This window comes from Coloeus monedula (genome assembly GCF_965178545.1).
Source record: "Coloeus monedula genome assembly, chromosome: 6".
NCBI classification, from domain to species: Eukaryota; Metazoa; Chordata; class Aves; order Passeriformes; family Corvidae; genus Coloeus; species Coloeus monedula.
This window is the reverse complement of record NC_138786.1, coordinates 52,645,763-52,671,782: the sequence shown is the minus strand read 5'-3', so window position 1 is coordinate 52,671,782 and position 26,020 is coordinate 52,645,763. Positions and strand designations below refer to the sequence as shown.

General features: G+C 43.6%; 1 protein-coding gene across 1 annotated transcript; it reads right to left on the bottom strand.

Annotated features, from left to right (window-relative positions):
* Positions 1-214: 214 nt before the first annotated feature.
* On the bottom strand, positions 215-19,397 carry HHIPL1 (HHIP like 1; the record flags this gene model as incomplete). The annotated part of the gene is made up of 9 exons (XM_082283473.1): positions 215-735; positions 3,391-3,473; positions 5,288-5,369; positions 8,274-8,419; positions 8,725-8,851; positions 10,656-10,984; positions 11,267-11,410; positions 13,721-14,367; positions 19,113-19,397. The coding sequence occupies 9 exons, from the start codon at positions 19,395-19,397 to the stop codon at positions 215-217; spliced, it is 2,364 nt and encodes a 787-aa protein (XP_082139599.1).
* Between the last annotated feature and the right edge of the window lie 6,623 nt (positions 19,398-26,020).

Below are 26,020 nucleotides of genomic sequence, written 5' to 3'. Positions count from 1 at the left end.
ACATCCTCATTTCAGTGCTTCATTTTACTTTTTTTTTTTTTCCCCCTCTGAGGCAGATGCATGAGGACGACATGAAGAAAACATAAGATTACTTTAAACAGACGCAGCATCCTCAAGGCAGGACACACCCTCCTCAATACTGCAGCTGGTTTAGAGGGTTGGACAAGAAAGGGATGTACTCCGAGTCCCTCAGCTGCCTTCCCCAGCTCTTCTGTCACCAGTCTGTCACCTCCTCCCGGCTGCACTCCACACCAGCATCCTCCTCGTGCGAGCAGTTGTGCGTGCCGACATCGGCATGGGAGCACTCCAGCAGCGTCCTCTCCTGCCCGGAGCACTGCACATCATCCAGGAGAATGCGGAGCGAGGTCCCTGCCCCAAATTCTGCCTTCTTGGTGGCCCGCACCACGTAGGGGAAGCCGAGCTGGCGGCACACCACGGCGGCGGCGGGCAAGCTCCAGCCATCGTCGCACACCGTGCCCCACTCGCCGTCGATGAAAATCTCCACCCTGCCCCGGCCGCGGCCCCGCCGGCCCTGCCGCATCAGCCGCACGGAGCCATCGATGGGCTTCTTCCTCCTGCGCTGCCCCCTCTGCTCTCCGCCCTTCCCGGGCCTGGGCGTCCTGGCTCGGTCCCCTGCCGGCGTGCGGGGGGTTTTGGGGTCTGGGACGCCTCCCCACGGGGCCTCGGTCGTGGTCGTCAGCCGGGGATTTGGTGTTGGTGTTTTCATAATAAACTCTGTTGGGGGAAAAGCCAGAAAACCATGAGTCTGTCACTCTCTGGGCAATGCTTGAAGACAACTGTACAAAACCAGTGCTGATTTTTGACTTATTTAACTAACTTCGTGGAATTTGCCTACTTGACCCTGTTGAGAAGCAACAACACTTAGTGACCCAGTATTTCCTCGGTGAAAAATGTGGGCTGCTGTTAGTCAGTAGAGAGGACTGCAGGGCTGAATGCCAACTCGTGAGCCTCTCCCAAAAAGGAAGCTCCGAGTGGTTCACTGGCAAACATCAGCCTGGCCCTTAAAGGGTAGGTGCTGGAGTTTCAAAGTCAGGAGAGGAGCTCTTCACCATATCCTGGTGAAGAGCTGCCGAAAGTGTTTTACAGACAGGCACTATTTCTGCTCTTCTCTTCATTACTAAGAATTGGATCATTACCAGAGGAGAGCGTGGCCTCCCCACTGGGCCAGATGCTTTATTCAGAGGAGCTGAAATCAGGAACATTCAAAATCAATTCTCTCTGGCAACTGGAATGCACAAGAGGAACGGAGTTGCCAGGACAACACATAAAACAGGATTTGAGGTTGGGTTTGTTCTTCCTTATGAAAAAAAAAGAAAAAAATAAAAGAGCCTTGAACTCTGAAGAGATGAAAATTCTTTGCTGTCACAGTTTCCAGGCCTTACTGGACTTGCTTATTCACATGTGCTTTATTTTTAGCCTAAAAATAAGTTTTAGTTTGCCAGAAGGAAGCAATTCAGAATTTCATGGAATAACATTCAACAGAGCTGGGACAGTGTCACAGACATTTGTAAAGACATCATGACTTTTTGAATTATATCCCAGATTTATCAACTCTCATTCATCATTTGCTTTGTAGTACAGAGAGGAGGAAAAATATCACTGTCTTATTTGTGCTTAGTATCTATTGCCCCCAAAAAGACAAACCCTTGCAGCGCTCCATGTTTTTCCAAATAACACTCTTTGAATAGGAATTGTATTCATGACATGAAAATACTTCCTCTCTTTGGAAGCTGAGGTTCTCATGGCAAGAAACAGATTTGAAGGCCTTACCTGTGCACAGCTCATTTGATGGAGCCTGATCTGGCAAAGTACTTAAAACCCCCAGAACTCCTAGAATACTGTGTAGGACTGTTTGAAAGCTAATGGTCACCTGGGAGTGCTTTTCACCTCACTGGATCAAGTTGTCATTATATAATACTCTTTGTTAAATTATTTATTAAATACACTTCCAAAAAATGTACTCATAGTTAATACAAGGCACATGCCCTGGTGATTCTGCTCCATTCAGACTAAATACTAACTAAAACAATAAATATTTACAGCTACACTTCCATGTTTGTGTGCTTCTGAATCAAAATGGTCCTGTTTATTTCTCACCAAAAAGTGAATGTAGTTCTTGAGACACTTGGTAGAATCTCTCTCACCATTTCTAAGTTTTAATTTATGATGAAAACTACCCTGTAAACAAGCCTGAAAGATTTAATTGTAAGTTTAGATTAAAAATCTGAACTTTGGACTTGCATGGAGAATAATGCATAAGCAGAAACACAAAAATGGTTGAACATGAACCAAGTTACTAATATTTGGAAACAACCTGTGCAGCTAGAAAAGGAGAACATCTCTGAAGATGTCCTGAGTGCTCAGGCATGTCAGCAGTCAATAATTAGCCTTTGAGTTTGTTCCACCTTAAAGACTCGATGTTGCAAGGTGCAGAGTGCCCTCATTATTCCCTGAAGCCAAGGCTGTAGGAACTGTTAGTGACTCAAATGCGGTGTAACGTGATTAATGTAATTAAAAATTAAATAAAAGTATCCTGACTTTAGGGTTCCTGCAGTACCATTAGCTTTGTGACAAAATTCAGGGACTATGCTGAGTTGGAAGGGAATTTGTTAGAGTACTGCCCAGGTACTTACATGAGTAAATTAAATGCACCGGAGAAAAGAATGGTGAGAGTGCCCAGTCTACTTTTGAGATCCTAATATCATGTTTAGGTTTTTGCACCTCACATAAGTAGTACTTGGCTTGCTGCAGATTCAGCTCCACCACTGACTACTCCAGCTTTAGCAGTCCAATACTTCATGCAGCATGAAGCAATCAAAAAGCCCTGGAGGGTTTGAGTAAGCCAAAAGCTCACCTCAGTGCGTGATCACTGATTCTTTTGGGAACAGTTTCTCTTCCCATATTTTCTTACTTTCAACTCACAATGACTCAGCCCTCATCTTGCTCAATGAGCTACCTCCCAATCCTTTACCCATCATATCCTCCCCACTACCTGAAGCTACTGCAAAAAATCACTTGTCACTGAAAAGCACCATTGAGCACAAGGTCTCTGGACAGGAACAGTTACAGGGAAACCAAGTTGGTGGTAATGAAATGTGTACAAATGTAGCATGAAAAAGGGAAAATGAACAGGGTCAGAAACTACAAAGCAAATTTCACATGGCCAGGAAAGGGGAAATTCTTTATGACTTATTTGAACTTATTTGGATCTTCAGATCCAAAACAGCTGGAAAGATTTAATTTTGAAGATACCCTGAAGAGTGAAGTTGTGGGTGGTCTCCACACATGTGGACACATAGTGCAAGTCTGGAGTTTGTATCTACTGCCAGCTAACATGAACCAATAATCAACAGCAAGAGTTACACTCACTCTCCTTTGGCACAAATGGGATGCGCTTGCTTTTGACCTTCACTGGCGATGGCTCAACTCGGCATTTTCCTGGTGGTGCTCTCCTTGAAAAAAAAGGGACACATATGCTGCACAATTAATTCCTTTCCTCTGGCATTGCAACACTTTGCTTCCCATTGCTTTTCTAAGAACATAATGCTTATTGGAAAAAAAAAAAAAAAAGTCTGTTTAAACCATGCAACTAATCTCTTACAGTAGAAAACATAACTAAACAATCACAGATCGCCACTGATGAAAGTCCAAAAATTTGCAAGGCAGTGGAGTACTCTGGCTGTGTTTTCAGTTGCCACTATTGAAGCCATTAAGGAAATAAAACATTGGCAGGTTCAGGCACTACAGAAAGAGATTAATCAAACTGAAAATAAAAATTACAAAACTAGACAGTATATGTTGAACATCTGACACAAAGGTCATGTGTATGCAAGATTTCAGACTGTTTTCACGGAAGCAAAATAACACACTATTATTCATACAGAAAGCCCAAACAAATGTCATGCCAAAAAAGCATTAGTTTCAGAAAAGAACTCCAAGTGTCTCCTCCAGAGGCTCTCTCCCAGTATGGAGCATTATTTTGACACGCATTTGTTTGCCATGGAGGTGTATCTCACTTCTGGCAAGCCACATCTGGTTCATCACCACTTTTTCCTATGACGGCTGTCCTGTTAATCCTCAGACTTCTTCAGAGGTTTTCAAATTGGTTCAAAATGCATGATGTTTGCATTTGGAGGGTATAACTCCTGTGTAATGGGATTGTTTGCATTTCTGTGGAAGGCAGACAGCTTCTCTGTCAACTGTCTACAAAAATTATGTTCCCTACTTTTATGAATTTTCCAATGAATTTTTTGTACTCTGAACATGAACAAACTTCTTTTTAAACTTAAACTTACGACTTGTGTTTGACTTCTGCTTTCTTTATTTTTGAAAACGTTACGTAATACCAGCTTCTTAATACATAGTTTACAGGAACTCTTCCATTGCATTAGATAATGGAAAATGCTCCTGAGAGAGGAGAGTTGGAGGAAACACATGATAGATCCGGGGGCTGGTTTCAACATAAAACTAGACAAGTGGTTTGGTTCAAAATGCCCAGATAGATAAAGCTGTAAATTTAATCCATTAAAAAAAAAAAGCTACAAAAATCTCACTCTCCATTTCTGGCTGAAAGTAGCTTGGTGTTTAGCCAATAATAGTAACACTTAAAAAACAGGAAGATGGAAAAACAGCTGTAAGTCTTCCCATAAAACTCAGCTATTCCCTGCCTTGCCCAGTCTCAGATACAGGCACATGGAATCCAGGAGGTGTAACGATGGTCCAATTTTCTTGTCCAATCCATATGCCTCTTTGAAGCACTAAAAAGCATGTACTTTTTGATATTCATGTCTGGTTTGCCCTAGAAAGCATTGCAGGTCACACTGGTCCAGCTTTGGCAGCAGTGGGCTGGGTACAGGGCCCTTCTGGGAGATTAAAAAAGGGGTGGAGAGGAATTGAGAATAAACAGCTTGAGGAAAAACTGCCTCCTTTTGGACAGGAATCTAGAGAAACTCTGCCCAAGAAAGACATTCCACCCATAAAATACACCTTTAGCAATCAGGAAATCTCCCAACCCACATAACACCAACAGGCCCCATAAAAATTTGGCACCAGGCAGTGTAGGTCCCCATGACTGCAAGAGCAAAGCAGACCTACAATTAGTTGCTCCAGATGTTCCTCAATCAACCTTCCCAGAAGGGCCCAGCATGGGAGAAGAGTTAATTAGTCAGCCAAGATGACTCATCACATCCACACCATCACATCCACACCATCCATGCCAGGACTCACTGCACCATCACCAGGTATTTGCAGCAAGGACATCTCATACCTGGAGGTGTCCACCACTTTGTACACCACTCCATGGGAAGCTGTGGCACTTGGTACACCAGTAGACAGGAAGTATAATTCCCCTGGGAAAAAAAAACCAGGCACAGCCATGAAAACTGTCCATGGAGTTCCTGTCCTGTGCAGCACAAAGGTGCTAACTCTGCATCACAGGTCTGAGAGCTCATCGGCAGTCCATTGGCATATAATACTCTTAGTGAGTGGGAGCTTTTACAAATCATCATGAAGTACTATTTGGACAAATTTCCACTGCAGGTTCACCTGCCCAGACTTTACTTGTCATCTCATTATAATCTGTGCTCTTTGACTTCTCTAATGTAAGACAGTCAAACCCTGAATTACTGAAATGAAATGAAATGAAATGAAATGAAATAAAATGAAAGGAAATTAAGAAAGTTCACTGTCTTCTGCTCATTTGGATGAAGCACTCCTTTTGGGTGAATTACAGGAGAACAAGATTTTGCTTTTGCTTTCTCTAGCACACCTACAAAATGAGACATATCTCACACAAAAGGCATTGATTCGTCACAGCTCTATCAGGTCACAAGTACAGGGCTTGACCTTCAGACACACAATGTTCATCACCATTTATTTGACTTCTTTTCTTTTAACTGAATTTCTATCCTTCTCCTGTTGTGCAGGGGAGACTGGGATAAATAGTCCTGGCACTCTTCTCTTTTGACAGCTCAAGTGCTTGAGCAGTGCAACAAAAAGGATCAGAGAGAAAAAAAAGTTTGCAATATTAAAAAAAAAAAGAAAATAGAAAAATAGGCAATATGGACTTGCTTAGTAAGGCAGATATTTTTGGGTGTCCTATGGGTAATCCAAGGGGAAGAGGGGAAGGAATGGAGAGGTTAAAGTGAGCAAAGGAATGGACAGTTCACTGCAGTTGGGGCTGACCTTCTCTCCTCCTACTTGCTCTCTTGTGCTGCCCTGGGCTGAGCTCCTCCGGATAATCTCAGGGCAGAAACCTTTGGCTACCCCTGGTTGGTTTCTTTCTTCTTCTGGTGAGCTTCATTAACAACAGGCCAGAGACAGCCTTGGTCCAAATGGGAATGGGAAACACCTGGCACTGCGTTTTGTGGTGATGTGTACTTTACACCCTGCCCCTCTCTCCTGGAAGTTATCAGGCAGGAGTGTGGGTGCTCAGGCCATGAAGCACACAGGCTACACACATGTGACGCACAGATACAGTGCCTGGGGTGTCTCTGACATGTTCTGCTGGCCAGGGATGGGGCTGATGGCTTTATAATGGCTGTGCAATGAACCAGAAATAGAGCTCTCCCCACCACATACACACATCCACTGCACCAGGTAGATTAACATTCATGAGAGAAACAATGCCAAAACTTAAATTCTTCTGTGAAGAAAACCTTGTTAAAATAAACTGCATGGCAAACTTGTAAAAAATGAGATTCCCAGCACAGAAAAAGGTGGAAGAGAAGACTGTTCACTGCAGATAAAGCAACCTCACTACAATGTTATCAAAAGATTTCTTTCCATTACTAAAAAGCAAACACAAGGCAATTAACTACCTCTGGAAAGAAACTGCAGCCCAAATCTCCACTCAGCTCTCATACTCATGCAAAGCACAGTGCAGGGAAAAAAAGTGGCAGTGTTTCACCCCTGCTTTCACCACTGCCAGACTGTTGACAAGCACAGGATGAGGGAGATCATCCTCATGAGCACGAGCAAGGGTTGCAATCAACAGCTTGATACTGCACTTAGTATAAAGCTGATTTGAACTAAGTTATTTGATTTTAGGGTAAGATATCCTTCTCACTACAGCACTGTGAAATAGCTCTAAATTCCATGAATATTAACCATTAAAGAAAATGGAATTTAACTCCAAAAAAAAAGTCAACCTTTCAAGCTAATACTTAACTTGGAGGATTTGCATTTACGTGATAAAATTTGCATTTATATGATTTGCCCAACATCCAAACTTGACATAATCTGCAGGAAAAAACAGATGTTTAAAAGCTGGGGCATTCTGGAAGCAGGTGCTTGTGACCATGGGCCAAGAAGTCCCTGGAACAGGACAGAGCACAACTCCTGCATTGCTGGGTTGCACATGAAGCTCCTTAGTGATGGTGCTGAACACTGTGGGGCTCATCCTCTCTCCGCCCCCAGCCAGGGGCTGCACGGGCTGCACGTTCTGCAACACCCATGTACAAATAACAGGAAATACCACCAGCTTTCACCCCAGGACTCTTGATTTCCTCCTCTTCAGATCACAGCAGCTACCTTCTAGAAAGCAAAATGTCTCCAGTCATGAAAACACAGCAAAGCCCCACTGAGACTGTATCCTTCAGTCCTCTGCAAGGCAAAATCCCAGCTGGCACTAATAAAGTATGGACTTAAGCAGCCTTTTGCTGACGCCTCACTCAAGACATAACATAGGCTTTCGTTCTGCTTCACCTTGACAGGTACAAATATCCCAGCCCAGGGTGAGCAGATACGTAATTGCTGCTCATGACATCTGCTTCCCTGTACCCATTAATAATGCCCACGGCCTTCTTGACTAGACAAGAATATAGACTTGCTCTCCCTTGGGCATCAGCTTCTCAGGCTCTCAGGGCCTGCATTCTCCACGGCACAGCACTGTGAAGAATGAGGTTTCTTTTCTAAGCTTTGTTTTGTTCTACTTGGCCCCCTCTTCTCCCTGTTCTCCAGAGAGGTGTGAGGGCAGCAGCACGTCCAGCACACCAGACTCAGTCCCAAGGGAACTGACTCCAATTCCCACTGCATGGCACACAGACCTCAAAATTAGCATTGTAACTTTGGGTTGATATTTGGGAGATGCTGGGAATCTCACTCACTGGCAGTTTAAAGACTGACAGACTCATGCTCTGCCTCCCCACTACCCACTGCCTCCCAGGAGCCCTCTCTGATCTCTTCTCTGGTGTTTTCATCTGAAGAGATACCACAAACATGTCATTCAGTGTGACATAAAGTTAAAAGATTACCTGCTTCATCCTCAGCGAAGGAGATGATGTATTGGTAATAGTTATTGATAAGCCCAGGGAACATGCACGTTTGTCCTGTTCCCATGCAGATTTCACTGTACTGCCACTCTCCAGTAGCATGATCCTCCTTCAAAGACATCAGCCGTCTGCAAGGCAAAAGAGCACTTCCACAACCCCACCAAGAAGATTTATGAATATTAGCACAGACATCTGAAAGGACAGTTAATGCTTCCTACCCATCCTAGCTGCAGTAGGAACTGCAGCTTCTCTGAAAAGTGAAGGATTGTTAATATTAACCCAAATGTACTATACACCCTGCAACCCCTTGTCTTTCAAGGGCAACACAAGCACATGAAAAAGCTAGAGGGGAGGGCTGAAGGGCTATCAGGCTATTTTTGGGGGGATTTTGGCTGGGGGTACAACGTAGTGAGTGTCCTAAGTGTTTACTTACCCACTCATAAAATCACCGAATATGTACAGGCCATTCAGGTTTGGAGACTCACAACCTCGATAGACATAGCCTCCTGTAACAGATTTCCCCATTTTGTGTGGATATGCATAAATTGGAAGCACATCATCTGTAGGGCAGAAAAGATCTGTGACTTGTTTTGCACATGCTGCAGAGTAGCTCTTTATCTAGATTGTTCTGAGACTGGCAGAGTACAACCAGGTTCACTGGAGCATCTTCTATTTAAATGAAGTGCAGATGGAGTTGTATTTATTTTGATTTTCACCTTTTCAGAACCACATTTGATTGCCCTGCCCCTCACCAAGGCACCTCAGCACTTTCCTGAGCCCTTCTCCTCCCACTACAGTCCATCTCTGTTAGTGCCACTTCTGGCACATTTCTACAGAGCTTATCTGGTTTAGCTATGAATTCACAGTTACCCCCCAGAGCCACTGCACCCATGCAGGAAATGCAGCTTTGTTTAGGTAGTAAAAGGAAAAAAAGAGAGGGGTAGCTCCAGACTACAGGCACTGATGAAAAGATATGTCAGATGTCAGCACAAATAGCTTCTTTTCCTCTGAGATGGAGAAGCAACTTGAAAGGGCCATCAAATATTTATGGGATGGCACAGGCATGAATGATGTAGTACTGGCATATTCATTATGAAATATAAGTTAAAACGTAAGACAGATGTAAATCGGAAAGAGCTGTCCTGATTTTGAGGGCCTCCATTAGGTGCTTCCTCCCCTTTCTTTTGAAACTCCTGGCTTACAGGTACTTTGTGGTACCCTCTCCTCCTCATCTTCACAGCCTTTCTCCCTGCCCATGTAGCAGATGCTGCAAGTAGCAAACCCAGCAGCTCTGCCAGTGAGGAATTTGCACCAGGGGAATTTCATCTAAAGCAGGTGTTTTCTACACTTCAGCTGTGCTTATCATTATAAAGGGGCTGTGACATTTCACTGTTCTATCAAAAGGGTCTCTAAAGTCATCAAAAATTGCTCTGAATCCCTGGAGACCTCAGTAAAGTGTCTGCCATGAATGTTCATGTGGGTACTGTCACACAGGAGAGCACTAAATGAGCTCTCTGAACAACTGCTTCAGCAAAGGGAGTGCAAAAAATCTGTTCCCGGCTCTTGACATTTTTATAAAAAAATACTTAATCACTCTCATTGTACTTATAGCTAAGTTAATAAAAGGAAGGAATTTAAACTGAGTTAATAATAGGAAGAAAATTAAACAACAACACACAGCACAGAGAAGAGAAAAGAATCAGAATCTCAGCCAATGCAAATCAGTGCCAGCCCACTCCACTGCCCCCCTCAATCTCTGGGAAGAGGTTCCAGCACAAGACATGGTCCACATCAGCCCTTGCAATTCAATATGTTCTGACTTCACCTGTGCACTGGAATTTAGCCAGCCAGCAAATATTCTCAATCCCATTTTGAACAGCTCAAATACATGAAAATAAAATGAGGTTTTCCTTCTTGGCATAGTTAAAAGAAACAAAAATACACTGTACATTCAGTTGCCTCAAAGCAGGCAGCATGCAGAAGGGTTGATCAGTTGATGTTTTTCTCTCTATTTTTAAAATAAGGACAGAACTTTTGAGTTACAGAGAAAAATACAATTCCTCCAAATTTTTCTTGCTCCTGCACGGAAGCTTATTTTATGTGGCAGAGATTAAATTGTCCCTCTAAACCCCAGAATCACCAAGTAATTTCACTAACAACACCAATCACCTAGAAAAACAACAGCTAGCATGTTTCACTTTCCTCCTAACTCAGAAACGGTAACATTTGTACTTTCAGTACTTATGCCAAGCCAGTTCCCTTCTAGACCGAGACAGTAGAGGTTCACATCCCAAAAAGGTGTGTTTCCCACCAAGCAGCTGGGCTTTGAAGGCAGGAATTAAAAATGAGAGCCCATCTCTTTACCCAATGAAGAATTGGTGCAAAGTTTTTTATCGTAACAGCTGAACCCTTCCCTCGCCCTCCAGCCGTAATTTTTCCCTTTCTCGACGATGTCGACTTCTTCGTATTTATTCTGCCCCACATCTCCACAGAAGAGCCGCCCTTTCCCTTCCTTGGTTTGAGGGTCCCCCCTATCAAAAGAGCAGCGCCACATGTTCCTCACTCCGTAGGCGTAGACTTCGGGGCGAGCCGTAGGGTCGCTGATGAAAGGGTTGTCAGGAGGGATTCGGTACAGGGGCCCGCGGTCGTTGTTGTTCACATCGATCCGCAGCACTTTGCCCAGCAGGGCTGATCTGTATTGGGAGAAGAAATGAAAGAGAAAAAGAGAATGAAATAAGACTAGACCTTGGTAAAAAATCAGAGATGGGGGGTTTGGAAAGTCTAGGGTTTCATTCTTTGTGTTTCAGAAAAGAGAAGTCTTTGAATACCTCTGAAAAACAATCATTTCAAGATAATTTCATTTGCCCCCGAACAATGCCAGCCTTCATGTGGCTGGCATTGATTTCCCACACCCTGCTGCCCTGCAGACACATGCTGGGAGCCTGGAGCTGCCATAGGGATGGATCCGCTCTTACTTGTTCTGAGCATTTCCAAAGGTGCCAAAAGGATCCCCAGCCATGCCTCCATCTCCTGTAAAGATATAGAGATACTCATCCTCTCCAAAGAGCAGCTCCCCTCCATTATGGTTGGAAGCAGGTTCTTCTATTTCAAGGATTATCCTATGAGAAAACAGGGAGGAAAGCAATTACCTACTGCACAAGCACTAAGCAAAGGGCAGAGCAATGTCATGCCAATGCTGTTCTTGACAGATGGAAGCAGCTACAGATTGGTTTTGACACAAATTCCTCCATATCCATGTTACTGAATTTTTCTTGGGCTTTGCTGATTTTCTAACCTTAAATAGTTTCAACATATTTTCCAGATTACAGAAACACCAAATTGTGTAATATGGAAAGTCTGGGAAATTACATGACAAAATATATTTTTAATTACCTCAACTTTTCCTCTGATTCTTTCTTCCTCCTTGTTAAACTCCTTTTTTATTTTTCTTTATATTTTATTAAAGAAAAGGTATCTGAGCTTATAACCAATTGGAAACTGTAAGAGAAAAGACTCCAGTCCATCTGTGCATCTGTACAGCTTTTGGCACAATCCTGACAGGAGCTTTCAAGGACAACATAAAACTTTTCAAACATTAAGGAATAGCTAAATTCTTAAAGAGAGAAGAATCCTTAAAATATAATTACACACCCAGGACCTTATGAGTTTAAAGAGCTGTTAAAAGCAGCCCCACCAACAAACTGACATTTTGACAAAGGTTATTCAAAGCAGTACCAACAAAATTTACCTTAATTTAAACCCCAAGATCTCTATTTTAGTTTTTTACTTTATGCACCTGGAATCCCTTTCATAGCAAGAAAGTGTGAAATATATAAAGTATAATTTTATAGAATGGTAAAGCCACAAATACATGCAGGGGAGGTTCCCAGGTATAACAACTGAAGATTGTTCATTTTACTCCAGCTTCTAAAAAAGTCCAGATTTCATGCTGGCAGTGCATCTTAATAGCTATGAAAGCAAATTATAATATTTACTTACATCACCTCATTTTTAGACAGTTTTTTTTCCCTTCTGAAATGTTGATAGCTATTGTGAGTTGTGGGAAGGAACCTGACTATGGAGTGATTGTCACCGCCTGTTAAATGTCAGCACCTCTGTGATAAGGTAACTGTGCAAGAGTGCACAGGCTCCATCTGGCAGAAGGAGTGAGAGACGATTTTGTGTGGACACAAAGGTGAATCTTCCTCAGCCTCCCAATGAAGATGGAAAAAACCAAAATGCACTGAGCAAACATCTGAGGATAAACAGACACACGCCTTTGTGCCGAGACAGTGCACAACATGTCAGCCTGAGCTCCCTCTTGGGCAGCAGCTCAGGATGAAGTCAGTGGGACCTGTGCCTATACAAGCACAATAGGACCACAATTTTGTTTTCTTAAGCTTTTGCCGTACTAACCATAAGCTAAATAAGCAAAGAAATTGTTACAAACATAGAGCCTGAGGATTCTTAAACAAGACAACTCATGGGCCGTCGATATCTGCAGGTTTCTGATTTGCTTTCCTGAGTGCCAGGTTGTAACTCCCCTTCCCTGTCATCTACTGTGCTGCTTACACTGGATTGCTGTAATTGCTTTACAAACCAGTATCCCCGATCTATCATTAGGCTACATGCATTTTTGAACTAGAATCATCCACAGCTGGGTATTTGGAAAGCCCCTAATAAAATCCAAATAAGGAAGCAAAAATCCTAGCATTAGTAATATTCAAGGGTCTCTCAGAATGATGGTTCTATAACATAGTTCTGCAACAGGTTGTAAATCTATAGACTGACCCCACAAACAAGTCCCTCATCATCTGTGCATTAGTGTAGAACAACTGCAAGGCCAGGCTCAAACAAGTGACACTTCCAATTAAAATGCACTCAGTAATAACACAGTGACTTGCTTTTTATTTAATTTGATATTAAATTTGTAATATCACAGGACTGAGTTGTTGTTCAGATAAGAAAATATGGGACCAAAACCATCTTTGGTCTGGAATCACTTAGTTTGTTTATACTAATTTTGGAAACCTTTGGCTTTGAAATGATTTTCACTCATGCTTTGCAGAAGTCTATTTTAAAGGGTAATCGTAAAAGTACAAAGCAAACAAACAAACCTTCAAGCCCCACCCAAAAAACCCCCCAAAATACTAAGTATAAATAATGTTTAATCCATGTTTAGTTAAATCCTCTGACATGCCAGAACTGAGAGCTATAGGTGTTTTATCCCTGAATACTTGCACTCCATCCATGGAGGACACACATATTCTGTACCTCAATGCCCTAGACGTGGACTTGGACTAACACGCTACCAATCCGGCATGCAAAAACATTAAGCTAAATAAGTCTCATTCATTAATAATCCTTAAAAATTCACAAGTTGCCCTCTAAGACCTTAAATTCATTTGTCAGAGAAACGTGTACAATACCTTTCAGAACCATGGTCCAAGGCATTCATGTCACTAGGAGAAATTCTGAACTCACTGATTCGGATTCTCTCTTCATAACGAACTTCAACTGAATAGTAGACGTACACTTTACCATTAAATTTGAATTTAGGATGGAAGACAATACACAGAAACCCTCTCTCATCTCCTTCCCAGGGTGAGGTAAGCACAGCCTCGCTGATGTTCAGAAAAGGCTTTTCCAGCCTGGATCCATCCGGGAGGTAGGTCCACACCAGGCCAACCTGCTCTGCGATGAAGAACCTGTGGGTGCCATCGTTGGCGTGCACCATCGCAACGGGATTGCGCAGCCCGTTGGCGACCTCCGTGAGGCAGAGCTGGAGACAGCCCTCGGCGTCAGCGGTGACCAGCCCCAGGTTCTGGTTCAGGTTCTGGTTGGCCAGCAGGTGTGGGAAGCAGTAGTCGGTGTCCTCCAGGGACAGGTAGCGGCAGAACTTTGCCATGTTGTTTTCCAGTGCAATTAACTCCGGGTCTGCAGAGAGAGAGTGAAAAATGGAGCGGCAGTTTTGCCACACTTGCATGCAATAGTCTTGGCATAGTCCTGGTATCGTCCGCACGGGGGTGGAGGGATCCTCAGCATCATACAAGTGAGCTGCATATGGAGAGCATTCCTAGAGGGAGGGAGAAAAAGCTTCAAGTCATTTCTTGGACCAGATTTGAAACAGCTGAGCAGTGATACTAATTGGAGATACTCCATCTTAATTAAAAGATATGTTGTGGTTTATTCTGAAGTTATATTAACAGAGGGAAAGATCTGAGAAAGGGGGCTTGTCTCAGCACTCATGGAAATTATCTTCAATATTCCTGGTGAAAGCTGACTTCCTCAAGCTGTTACTCATTTATTCTAACAACAGAACTTTTCAAAAAAACCTGCAATGATGCCTATGTTGCTACATCACCCTAGTAGACTGTACTGAGAAAAAAGAGACTTTTCTCCCTTGGATGCTCTGACTTTATCTATGAAATAGTAAGATCCATCACAGAACAGAAGTGAAATCCAAGAGTTAGCTGAGAAGATTCAGGCCCTGCATCTCCACACTGACAAGAGAATGGGGAAGGCCATCAGGGCCAAAGCCTGGGGCATTCATACCTCACCATTTGATAATCCAAACATGCACCTCAAACATGGGTGTGATTTACAGCTTGGAAGGAATGGGATGAGAAAATGGAGGAGGAGGGGAGGACACCATCCTTGCTTGTGTCCAGTTGCCTTTGCTGGTGGACCTTTGCCTACAGACATTTATATCCCCAGCCAGGAGTGGGGAAAGGCATCTCATAATCCTGACAGGAGTCACCAAGTTCTGCGAGGGATGCTGAGGTTGCAGGATTTCAGACAGTGAGCACAAAATGGCCATAATCCAGGCAAGGCCCACTGGCAGCAGCTGCAGCTCAACCCTTGTTTATGGAAAGTGCAGCCTTGAAATATGCCTAAGGACTGGATCAAGTTCACACATCTCATTGAATTCTTCACTATGAGAACGCCTACAGACACATTTTCCTTATGAAATAGCTGAAATCCAGTAAAACTCTAAGTTACAAACTGACCACAGTGACTCAGTTCTGCTTTGCAAGGGTTTTTCCTTGTAACAAACACAATATTTTCCAGTTATAATGCATCTTCTCAATGAGCACCTCAAAAGTGCTCCTCAAATAACACAACATGTCTCTGTGGAGGCTCAGTTATTTTCAAAGTTGTATTTTGATAAATAACTAAGGCAAGAAAGGTCAGAAGAGAAACCACTACTTAAATAAATTCTGTATTTTTAAATTCCTAGCTGGCATTTCTTCATTTTTTTACTAAGCAAAACCAGCTTAATAAAAAAAAAAAAATAGGGAGCTGTTTCTAGATCTATAGGGAGCTATTTCTTAATGCAGATTACAACACTAGTCAATAGCTGAAAAGATATAACATCTGAGATTCCGAACTGTTTAAATTAGCTGATAAGCACACACAATATTTAATTTTTATTTTATTTTCTATTACATACCATAATGAACTGAGAGGCCATATAACAGATCATTAGTGCACAATAAGCCTTCCTCCTGGAATGTCAAGCCATTCATTGCAAAATGAAGGTTATTATGCCTTCAAATGAGCAGCAATTAATGTGGTAAAAAGAAGATTGCTTGTGACACAAAACACTGAAATTACACAGGCAGATTGGGTAACACACTCACTTGCTTACATGAGGTGTGCCAGGGACAGAAAGAGACAGAGCATTTGTCAATTCACTTGTAATGATTGAAAAATTTGCCTTAGAAAACAAACTGAAATGAGACAGAACGGGAATTTGATGGGAAAGCTGAGTGGGAGCTGAATCTGTTGTTGCCTATGGAGGTTTCCCATTCAGAGAGAGGAGGCCCCTCACTTGAGTACTCAGGTGTATCTCATTCTCTGAAAGCCTCTTTCAAAGCAAGCAGTGATCTTATGCAGTATAAAGCAATGCCCTGGCTTCAGAATCAGAATTAAAAATAGCCTGGAGATACAGTTTCCCTGTCTCTTTGTCATTGCAGGCTGTTCACCACAGCCTCGGGTGTGTCTGAATAGAAGTTGTGGGCAACTTCCTCCCTCCTTGCCACATTCCTGGTGGCATACTGCTAATTACAGGAGCATTACACTGGCAGTGATATTCAGAGATCTGTCACTAGCCTGAAAGTACCCAAGCATGTCCTAGGGTATTTTCAAGACACATGTGAAATATTTTCCAAATTTTATTCCATAAGAGATGGAGCCTCATGCCTTATGCTGAATTTCTCTGCTTTTGAAGCAAATGTTGTGGTCCTTTAGCCTTCACATCTTCCTGTCATGTTCACGTAACTCAAAATACCAAGAAGCTCTACCCTTAGTCAGAGCCTAGGATCAATATTAGATCTAAATTCTCATTTCCAAATGATGCTGTCTGTTCATTAATTTTAAACTATGTTGTGATCCGAAGACCGAGGAAACTAATGGGCAGATGAGCAGTTACTTCAGTAGGGCTGGAACTAGCTTGTACTACGAAAATAACTCATCAGAAAATAAAACAAGTTACATTAAGACAGGCTAGCCAAATGCATCCTATTTGTTCCAGGAATTCAGTGGCAGCTCCTTATCTGAGGAATTACAACAGTCTGAATCTGATGGAACACCCACATCAAACAATGTCTTATTTACTGCTGCTATCAGCCTGGAGAAAGCAACAGGACTCCTCCAAAAAGTGTTTAACTTCCGTATTATCCCTAACGTTCCATGTCCACCTCCATCTGGAAACTCAAGCCTTTAAGCAAGCTGTTTCCCAAGAAGCAGAGTGAGGCATCTGTTCACTTGCAGTTTGGTGGAGAAGAGAAGGCTCCAAGGTAACCTTATGGCACCTTCCAGTATCTAAAGGAGCTACAAGAGAACTGGAGAAGGACTTTTTACAAGGCAGTGTAGCAATAGAACAAGAGGTAATGGCTTTAATCTGAAGGAGGGTCAATATAGATTAGGTATAATTACAATGAGGGTGGTGAAATACAGTAACAGGTTGCCAAGAGAGGTGATAGATGCCCCATCCCTGGAAACATTCAAGGACAGGTTGGACAGGGTTCTGAGCAACCTGATCTGGTTGAAGCTGTCCCTGCTCATTGCCGGGGAGATTTGACTAGGTCCTTTCCAAATCAAACTATTCTACTATTCTAAGAACTCAAGAAAATACAGGAATCCACAAGTACAAGCTGAGACACTTGTCAAAATAATTTGATCACATTTGAGAGAAACCATAAATTGTGAGCAGAAGGAGACAGAAGCATGCTGAATAAGTCACAGAAACACACTTATTAATTCAGGTCTAGGATATAAATTGTATAGACAATGAATGAATAGAAGCAGAATGTTCTAGAGTGTTTGCAATGACTGAACATCCCTTACATGCTTGTGCAGCCAGAGGTGGTGGTTTGTAGCCACATCTGGGCTGATGATGCACTGAGCTCATCAGAACATTTCAGTGAATCATTGACTCCCACATTGAAATATTTCTCTGTTTCTGAAGACATTTTCAGTGGTTGGCTTTCTGACAAACACAGGAGACCTATTTATCTCTTCCAGAAGCAGGAGTGCTTAGCACACACTGATAACTGGTTTCCTATCAGCAAATGGACTCTTAGACACTGCTTGTTTCAGAAATATATTCAAATGGTTTCTGCTTCCAGTGCAACGTGAGATGAAATAGAAGTCAATTCCCTAGAACCTGGTGTGGTAAAGTGTTTTCTTTCTCTTCACACTTTAGGGAAACCAAGAGGTACCAGCAAAATGTTAGGAGTAGCATTTCTGAAAAGCCATCTGAGCACAGCAGACAAGACTCCATTGTCTGAATTAATTTAAGTTTTACACTTGCACAGTGCTGAGCTACCACTGCTGTGTCTCAGGGGCATTCTCAGACATGCGAGGCCTCCACTGATGATAGGGTCAGACACTTTGTTCTGTGCAGACTGTGATCATCCTGTTATCATATCTGGCCACAGAATATCAACCCCGAGTAGAAATTCCCCCCTGTGCAGGATGGCCACCACAGAGGTTCCTATGCCACATCCACAGGCATTACTCTGCATCCATCACCAGGACTGTTAGCACCTGGCACATGCTAAAAGTATCTCAAAGTGCTGTAATCCAATACAAAAAGCCCCACCTGACCCCATCATTTGTCATAACAAGCAGCATGATTTGTGCAGACAGGTCCCCTGTGGATGTCTTCACCAGGTCTGGTGTCCTAACCCCAGGAGGGTGAGGAGAGTCTGCAAGCTGTAACTGTCCACATACCTATCTCAGAGACTGCTGCTCCTAAACTAAAGAAGAGCAACATCCTTGTTCCTCTTTTAGACAACTGCAAATGGACAAAAGTCCACTGGGATACTTGATGATGGACAGTCACTCCCTCCAGTGCCTGGGAACACATGCCTAGGCTGCTGCGCTATTCCTGATGCACCCATGTGTGGGCTGATGTGCCCAGGCACTAATGCCATGGCTGATGTCACCTGATGTGGGTGGGTACTCCAGTCTGGGCTTGGGAATTAACGTCATGGCTTACACTCCCCTGGACTGTCCAAAGTCCCTGTGCCTGGACAAGTGCACAGGATCAATGCACCCATGGGATCAGTGCACCCATGTCTGGGCCGAGCCATCCATACCTGGGCTTGATGTAGCCCCGCATGAGTAGGCGCACACGCACCTGGGCCAAAGCACCTCGATGGGGCAGAAGCATCCATGCCTACACCAGAGCTCCGCGCAGGGGCTGAATAACCCTGATGCCCCCTGCGCATTGGCAGGCCCCCACGTGGCTGAACCCTGCGCGGCGGGATGCCCCCTGTGCAGTAGGAGCTCCGGGAGTCCCGAGGGTCTCACCTGGCAGAGCAGGTCCTGCAGGTGCCCGGCGCAGGCGGCGTAGGTGCGCTCGTCGAGGCCGGCGCTGAGGCGGTAGAAGCGCTGGAGCAGGGCGCGGTCGCGGCGCGGGTCGCAGCAGCCGAACTCGGCGTAGCGGCGGCAGAAGGCGAGGCCCCGCGGCGGCCGGAACGGCGGCTTGAAGTCCAGGCACTGCGGGTGCGGCCGCGCCGAGCGCGGGGCCAACGCCGCCGCCAGCAGCAGCGCCAGGGCCGCCCGCGCCCCGCCGCGCCCCGCCGGGCCCCGCATGGCGCTGCCGGGGCACCGCCGGAGAGGTGGGCGCTGCCCCCGCCCGGGCTCGGCCGGCCCCGCTCCGCCCGCGGCACCGGGAGCGCGGCGAGCGGCCGCCCCGAGGGCTGTCCGCGCCCGGACGGCGGCACCGCGCTCACCGCGCGTGTTTCGGTGGTGCGGTTGGACCGGCGATTTTCTATTGATTCCGCCCAGACCGCAGGCGGGCAGGTACTTGGCTGGACAGCCGGCACAGGGTGCCACACAGCACCGGAGTGGAGCATGCAGCAGCAGAATGGATCGTACTGGGAGCTAATTCCTTAGACCGACTCCTCAAGTGACGTCTGCTGCGCTGGGGCTTTTGTACGACCCGAACACAACAGAATACAGCGTTCGGAGTTTATACGGCTGATGGATATATCTAATAACAAGAAAAAGTAACTTCAGTACAGCTAGTGCTTCTGCGTCCTTTGCCAACCTCATCCTGGGCTGAGACTGATTAGATATAGCTTTGAGGCTGGAAAGAATAGGTCTGGTGTAGTCTTTACACCGTGGGGCCCTAGCCAGCTCAGGTGACATACTCTGCTCTGTGAAGCACTCAGAAGTGCTCCCTTGCCCAAATAAAATAAAACTGCTGATGACACTTTCCCTACCCCACACCCCAGGAAAATAGTTACTCCACATGCACATCACACAGCCATATCACATGTGATGTTATCAGCTAGTAAGATCTAGTCCCACATAGAGGGCACTTTTTTGCTGTTAAACACAGCTAGCCAAAGTGTAGTGTATATTTTAATATTAATACACTGATTGCCCCCCAAAAACAAAGAATGGAGTTCGTGCTGATATACTATTTCTGACTCCTACTTTGAGACCAAAGAACTACTGTACAGTGCGTATGGACTATAAAATCACTGCGTGGCTTGGAACATCCTGTCAGGCAACCATATGTGTTACACATTTAATACGAGTTTATTTTCTCTCCATATGCTTATGTAACTGCAGTTAAGGTCACTCAAAATTCTGCAAATGTGCAGGCAACCAGAACACCTGGTAATTTCACTTGAGAATTCTCTGCCCTTTTATTATTGGTCACTTAAAACCACTTTTTTCACAGACGCCCTTCTCAAGCGCCTTGGAAAGCACATGATCAAGTCACTGCCCCTGAAAAGTTTGTGTGCCGTGCAAAAAATGAGTATGCAGTTATGCAACTCCATATTGCATAAAACACATGATGTAAAGACATCTCCCTCTTCATCCCAGCTAATATTTTATTCCTGTGGTTAACAGTGGCTGTCATTTCAGTGTTTATAATGATTATTAGACACTGTTAATTAACACTGAAACAATGCTTAATATATAAAGAATGGATTGCAATAGCCAAACATATTCCGGATAATGAGATTTATCCTATAACCTCTTGATTTGCTATTGCAGCTCTTGATTAGTTCGGCACCCATGAAATGTTTCAGAAATGAAAGGAAAATTAAATGCTGTGCATATTTAGCAGTGAGTTGTAGAGCAAGAACTATAGATTTGATCTGCTCTTCACTGTGAAACAGCATAGAATACCTTTGGGAAGTCCTCTGTGTTCATTTACAATACACCCCCATGCCAGAGCTACCACTGTTTTACTCTCTCAGGCAGGGCAATTTTTTGGTTACCCCTCAGGCTGTGGACTGCACAGCAATTCATGGGCAAGGCACTGCTGAAGCAGAGACTGGAGCTGCCTTGGCTCAATAACGAGATCACTTTGTTAAAGATGGCTTATTTTACAGCTTGTTATGAGCTGAGTTTTGAGACTTCCCAGGCCACAGGTAGGAGCTCATGGGCTGCATTTGAGGGATCTGTGGTGTAGTGGATAGAGCACACAGCTCTGGCTTTTCTTTCCAGCTCTGCCTGGAGACTTAACTTACTATTCCCAAGATACTCTGTTTCTGCCTGGATTCTCCCATTCATAAATGAGGGCAGTCAATGCTCATCCACCCCATGGCAATCTCTCAAGGCATACTTTATTGACATTTTTAACCACCTTTTTTTCTTTTTTTTATGAGTTCTCTGCTGAGCCATCTCTAGAGACTAAACTCAGGAGGGGAACTGTTACCCTTGACCTGACATGCTAAATTTGATGTTGCCCTCGTCCCCACCCGAGGGCAGTACCATGCATCTGTGCAGCAGTTACAGAATGGGGATGAAGCTGGATTTATGCAGTATTCTCCAAGATCACATGGCATATGGTAGTTTGAGAATTTGGCATTCAGAAATTTTTGTATTAAAATAACTCATTTTTAATTTGGATAATTTGACCAGTCGTTCTTGTGCCCAATGCCCTGAATTAATCAATTGAATATTTTGTGCTGTACATCAGCTATTGGAAACACATCCTTTTTGGTCTTTTTTAGTTTATTTTGGTGGCTTTTAAATTGATTTTTTTTTGTTAATATATTGGATTTCTCCTTTTCCCACCGAAACCCATAGAAGTTCTTGACTTCAATTAAATCTCAAAATCAGCATTTTTATTGATGGATGAATTGAAGAAACCCAGTGTGAAAATGCAGTATTTGCTTGCAAACCACCCAACATCAAGGCACAAACCCACTAAATTTGAAAAATGTTGATCATTTTGAGGTATGAAACCTGAAATCTTTACTGACCATTGAAGCAACTGAAAGTTGTAGATACCCTGCAGCTCAAAAAGACTTCCTTACGTCCCTCAAATGAGCTCCTTGAATGTACAACATCCAGATTTTTTCACTCTTTCTGCATACATCAGAATTTGTTAGTGTTCATGGGACAGAGTGAATGTGGGCACATTGATTAAAAATGCAAACAAATTGCATTTGATCAAAAGACCAACATTAGACCCTGTGTCTGGAAGTCCATCCTTAAGGGGAGTTTGAGGCTCTGAGCTTTAATAGCCAAAGGACACACTGCTCATACCCAAGTCAGCTGAGAACACCGTCCCTAAAAACTTAACAGTCAGGAATTAAATAGAGGGTTACAGCTCTTCACAAAGGAAATTAGGCTTTGCTCTTCTGATCACAAAACCCTTCTGCTCCTCATTTGTCTTCTCAGTGTTTTATTTTCCTTACTGGTAGAGATACTGAGGACAGATTATTATAATTATTATGAGAATAAAATAAAGGAAAATGTGTGTGTGCCTGTACACACAAACCCACAATGCGAATGAGGTAATGCCTGAACAGAACAGGACCCGTGCTAGGCAGTCTGTGATCCACTGGCATGGAGACTGCTCACTCACACAGCTCTTACTATTCTACACAAACAATTGAAAAAATATATTAAGCCTTTGGAAAGATGAATGAACAGTTTTACAGCACAGTCAAAAGCAAATGGGCATCTTCTATTCAAGGTCATTTTCCAGGGAACACAAGTAGCTGAAGTCACACTGGCTGTGACAGGCCTACCAACACATTTTGATATGGAGGAAGTGTTTAAAGCAAGGAACCTGGGGAGCCAGCCCAGTGCAGGCAGCATCGTGTGCTATATCGGGAATACTGTCAGAGGATTCGATAAGCGGAAATCCCGCTGCGTCTTGACATGCTGGGATGACTCAGATGTGGAATGAAACAAACTGCTGCAGCATCAAAGTCCTAATTTCTTCTTCTAATGGATCCACGCGAGTCCATCACATCCTTTAATCGTGCTGTGATGAAGCACCTTCAGCAGCAGCCTCTGGTGCACATTTCTGGGCTCTCTGTCATGGCAGATTTTTGTACAAAGCACTGGGGCAACCCTGCACAGGATGTAAATCAGCAGAGCTCAACCACAGTGTATAATATCCAGGATTCCCATACAGGTGACACATTGCTAAATGCTTTTCCTGTCCTTCTTATGCTCATTTTATACACAGGCAGGATGAAAATGTCACCGTTTTACAGCACTCAGATAATTGCTTTCTTGCTTCTCAACTTGCTACCATAGAAATTCTAATGTCAGAGCCCTCAAGAAACCATATGGGCAGTAAACATTCCTTATGTGTTGCATGTGCAGAAAGAACATATTTTCTTATCAGTTCACACAAAAGCAGATCATGCAGAAATGATTTTTTAAAACTACTACTATTTTCCCTGCAGTAACAGCAATAGAACAGTAAGTAACAACCCTTGAATGGGTTCTCTCTCTTTTACAGTACATGGATCTTTTTCCCTTTTTGGTCACAAGAGAAATAAAGACATTAAAATGTATGTTTCTTTTCAGAAAACATTGTATTGATTTTATGTAACATCTGAATACTTTGTGTTGTAACTTAACATATAACCATATAATTTGTCTGTAACAAGAAATAGACCAAAAGGCTTGCTCAGTGAATTGTACAAATGAGCCTTTCCTCATCAGTGATCCAAGGCATAATGAAATACCCCGCTTTTTCATTTCCCTCTGTGAGGTGAAAAAGCTCACTTACAGAAGCAAGTATATTCCACTGAAAGAAAAGGTGATTAATCATAGCTTGAGCTCATACTCAAAAGGAAAAATCCCATTTGGATCCAGGCCTTTGTCCCAGGATCATTCAGTTCCATCTCTAGTTTGGAGAGAATAAGGTTTTTTTGATTAAGAACCACAAAAATGTTACTTTGTTGGAAGAAAGCTAGCAGCAGCCTATGCTGCTATTACACTACCCCTGTTGAAGGACAAAAAGCTAATAAACAGGTTGTTCAGATATTTTCTAATAGTTGAAAATACAAGTCATAGCCCATAAAAGCCAGCTGTAACTTGAAAAATTCTTCCCCAAAGTAATCAGGTCATGCAGCAAATAATGGATGCTGGTCTAAACCCAGAGATATTACAAATTCAGTATTTCTGAAATCTTTCTGAGAAATTAGGTGTGTAGCATTGACAGCTCAACCAAGCCCTCAGACATGTATTTCATAAAAAACATACCTAAAGGCCAAACAAATTTCAGGAAGGACAAAATAGGAAGGAAAAAAAAGAAGTTGCAAAAGTCTATGAAGATAATGTAGTGGGCTCTTTTCTGGGGGAACAGGGACTGTGGCTGTGCAGAGCATGCATAGTGCAGGATACCTGGAGAATCCTGAACCAATCTGGCAACCCTGTGGTAGTTACACCCCTTGCATATCTGCCCCAGTACCAGCAGGCATCTGGTAACCACACCACCCCTGGTTTCCAATCAAATCCAGACTCTTCATGAAATACACAAGGAACAACTTCCTCTGATAAGGGAATATGCAAATTTTCAGTTTGTTTAGAGTAGTATTGCATTTAAGGGCCAAGGCAACCGTGCTCCTCCATCATTGATTTGGTGCCTTTTCTTTCATGCTCTCTGGGCAAGGTCGAGAAGAAACACATGTGATCATTTCCCTCCCCAAAGCTGAGGAGGCTTTGACCCCAGAACTTCTGTGGAGTATCTGCCACTGTGGGGTCTCTTCAAGCACCTTTCTTGGTAACAGCAAACGGTTCCCAACCCAGTGGTCTGGGAACATTGCAACTAAAACCTGCTCTAGGTGCAGTACCTGGAAACTTGGGGGAAATTCTGAGCAGGTTCTTATTGCTTCCCTTTCTGTTGCTGTTCTACCCCACAGAAAAGGCTGTGATGGAGCAACAGTACTGCAAACTATGAAATTCTCTCACAGCCTAATTCTGGTGGAAGTTCATGATGGCCTTTTACAAGTTCAAGTGGATTAGGTGCCTGCCTGCCACTGGTGTCCACACATCTGACATGCTTCAACATCTTTGGCATTTCCACAGTCTGTATGTGCCTCTAGACTTTGCAAATCCAACTCTAAACTCTTATTGACCTAAATCATGGAATTAGATCCTAAGTTTTGAAAGTATGGCATTTTCAGACACTTAGAGTTATTTTGCCATAAGCAAAATGTCTCATAGTCTGTACATCAGTTATGATTTATGAGTCAACCTGACATAGTTCAAAATGCTCAAAAGCAGATGTGGCACTTAAAAAGCATTGCAGAAACATAGCTGTGAAAGCCAAAAACGCACAACCGCATCAACAAGCACAAACATTAGGTGTTGTGCAGAATTCTTATTTTTGCAGGGTTTTCTAAGATCTGCTAGAAATAACTGCAAATTGAGAGCTATATTTATTTCATGTTTAATTTATGAGCAATAGTATCTGTTGCTGTAAGAGTACATGGGTTGAAAGGAGTTTCTACTCTCGGCTCTTCCCTGGCCTCAGCATTGGCTGCAGCATTTTCAGTGGGGACCTGATGGGTGTCAGGAGTTGTCAGATTTGGCTGTTGCAGGCAGGAAGGAGCAAAGCTCAGGAGCAAAGGGGATTTCCCTGGCAGTGACCTGCCACAAGCACTGAACAGGTCATATCTGGGAAATGATGGTCTGATCACCTCCCACAGCCCCAACAGTCGAGCAAGGGGAAGGTCAGGTAAGGAGGTCTTGAACTAACTACATCCAATATATGTCAAAATTAACAGCCTGATTTTCACACAGAGATAACTGGGAGGTCACTGGAGATCACACAGCATTGCTATTTCTGGATGCCCTTGGGGCATGCTGCAGTAATCCAAGCTACACTGAGCAGAGTCCTGCTCACTGTACCAACATCTGGGTCAGGAGCAGAAGGAAATCCCCTGTGAGCAAGCATCAGCAGTGAGAAATGCACCTCTGCTCCTGGTGCTTTGGCTATT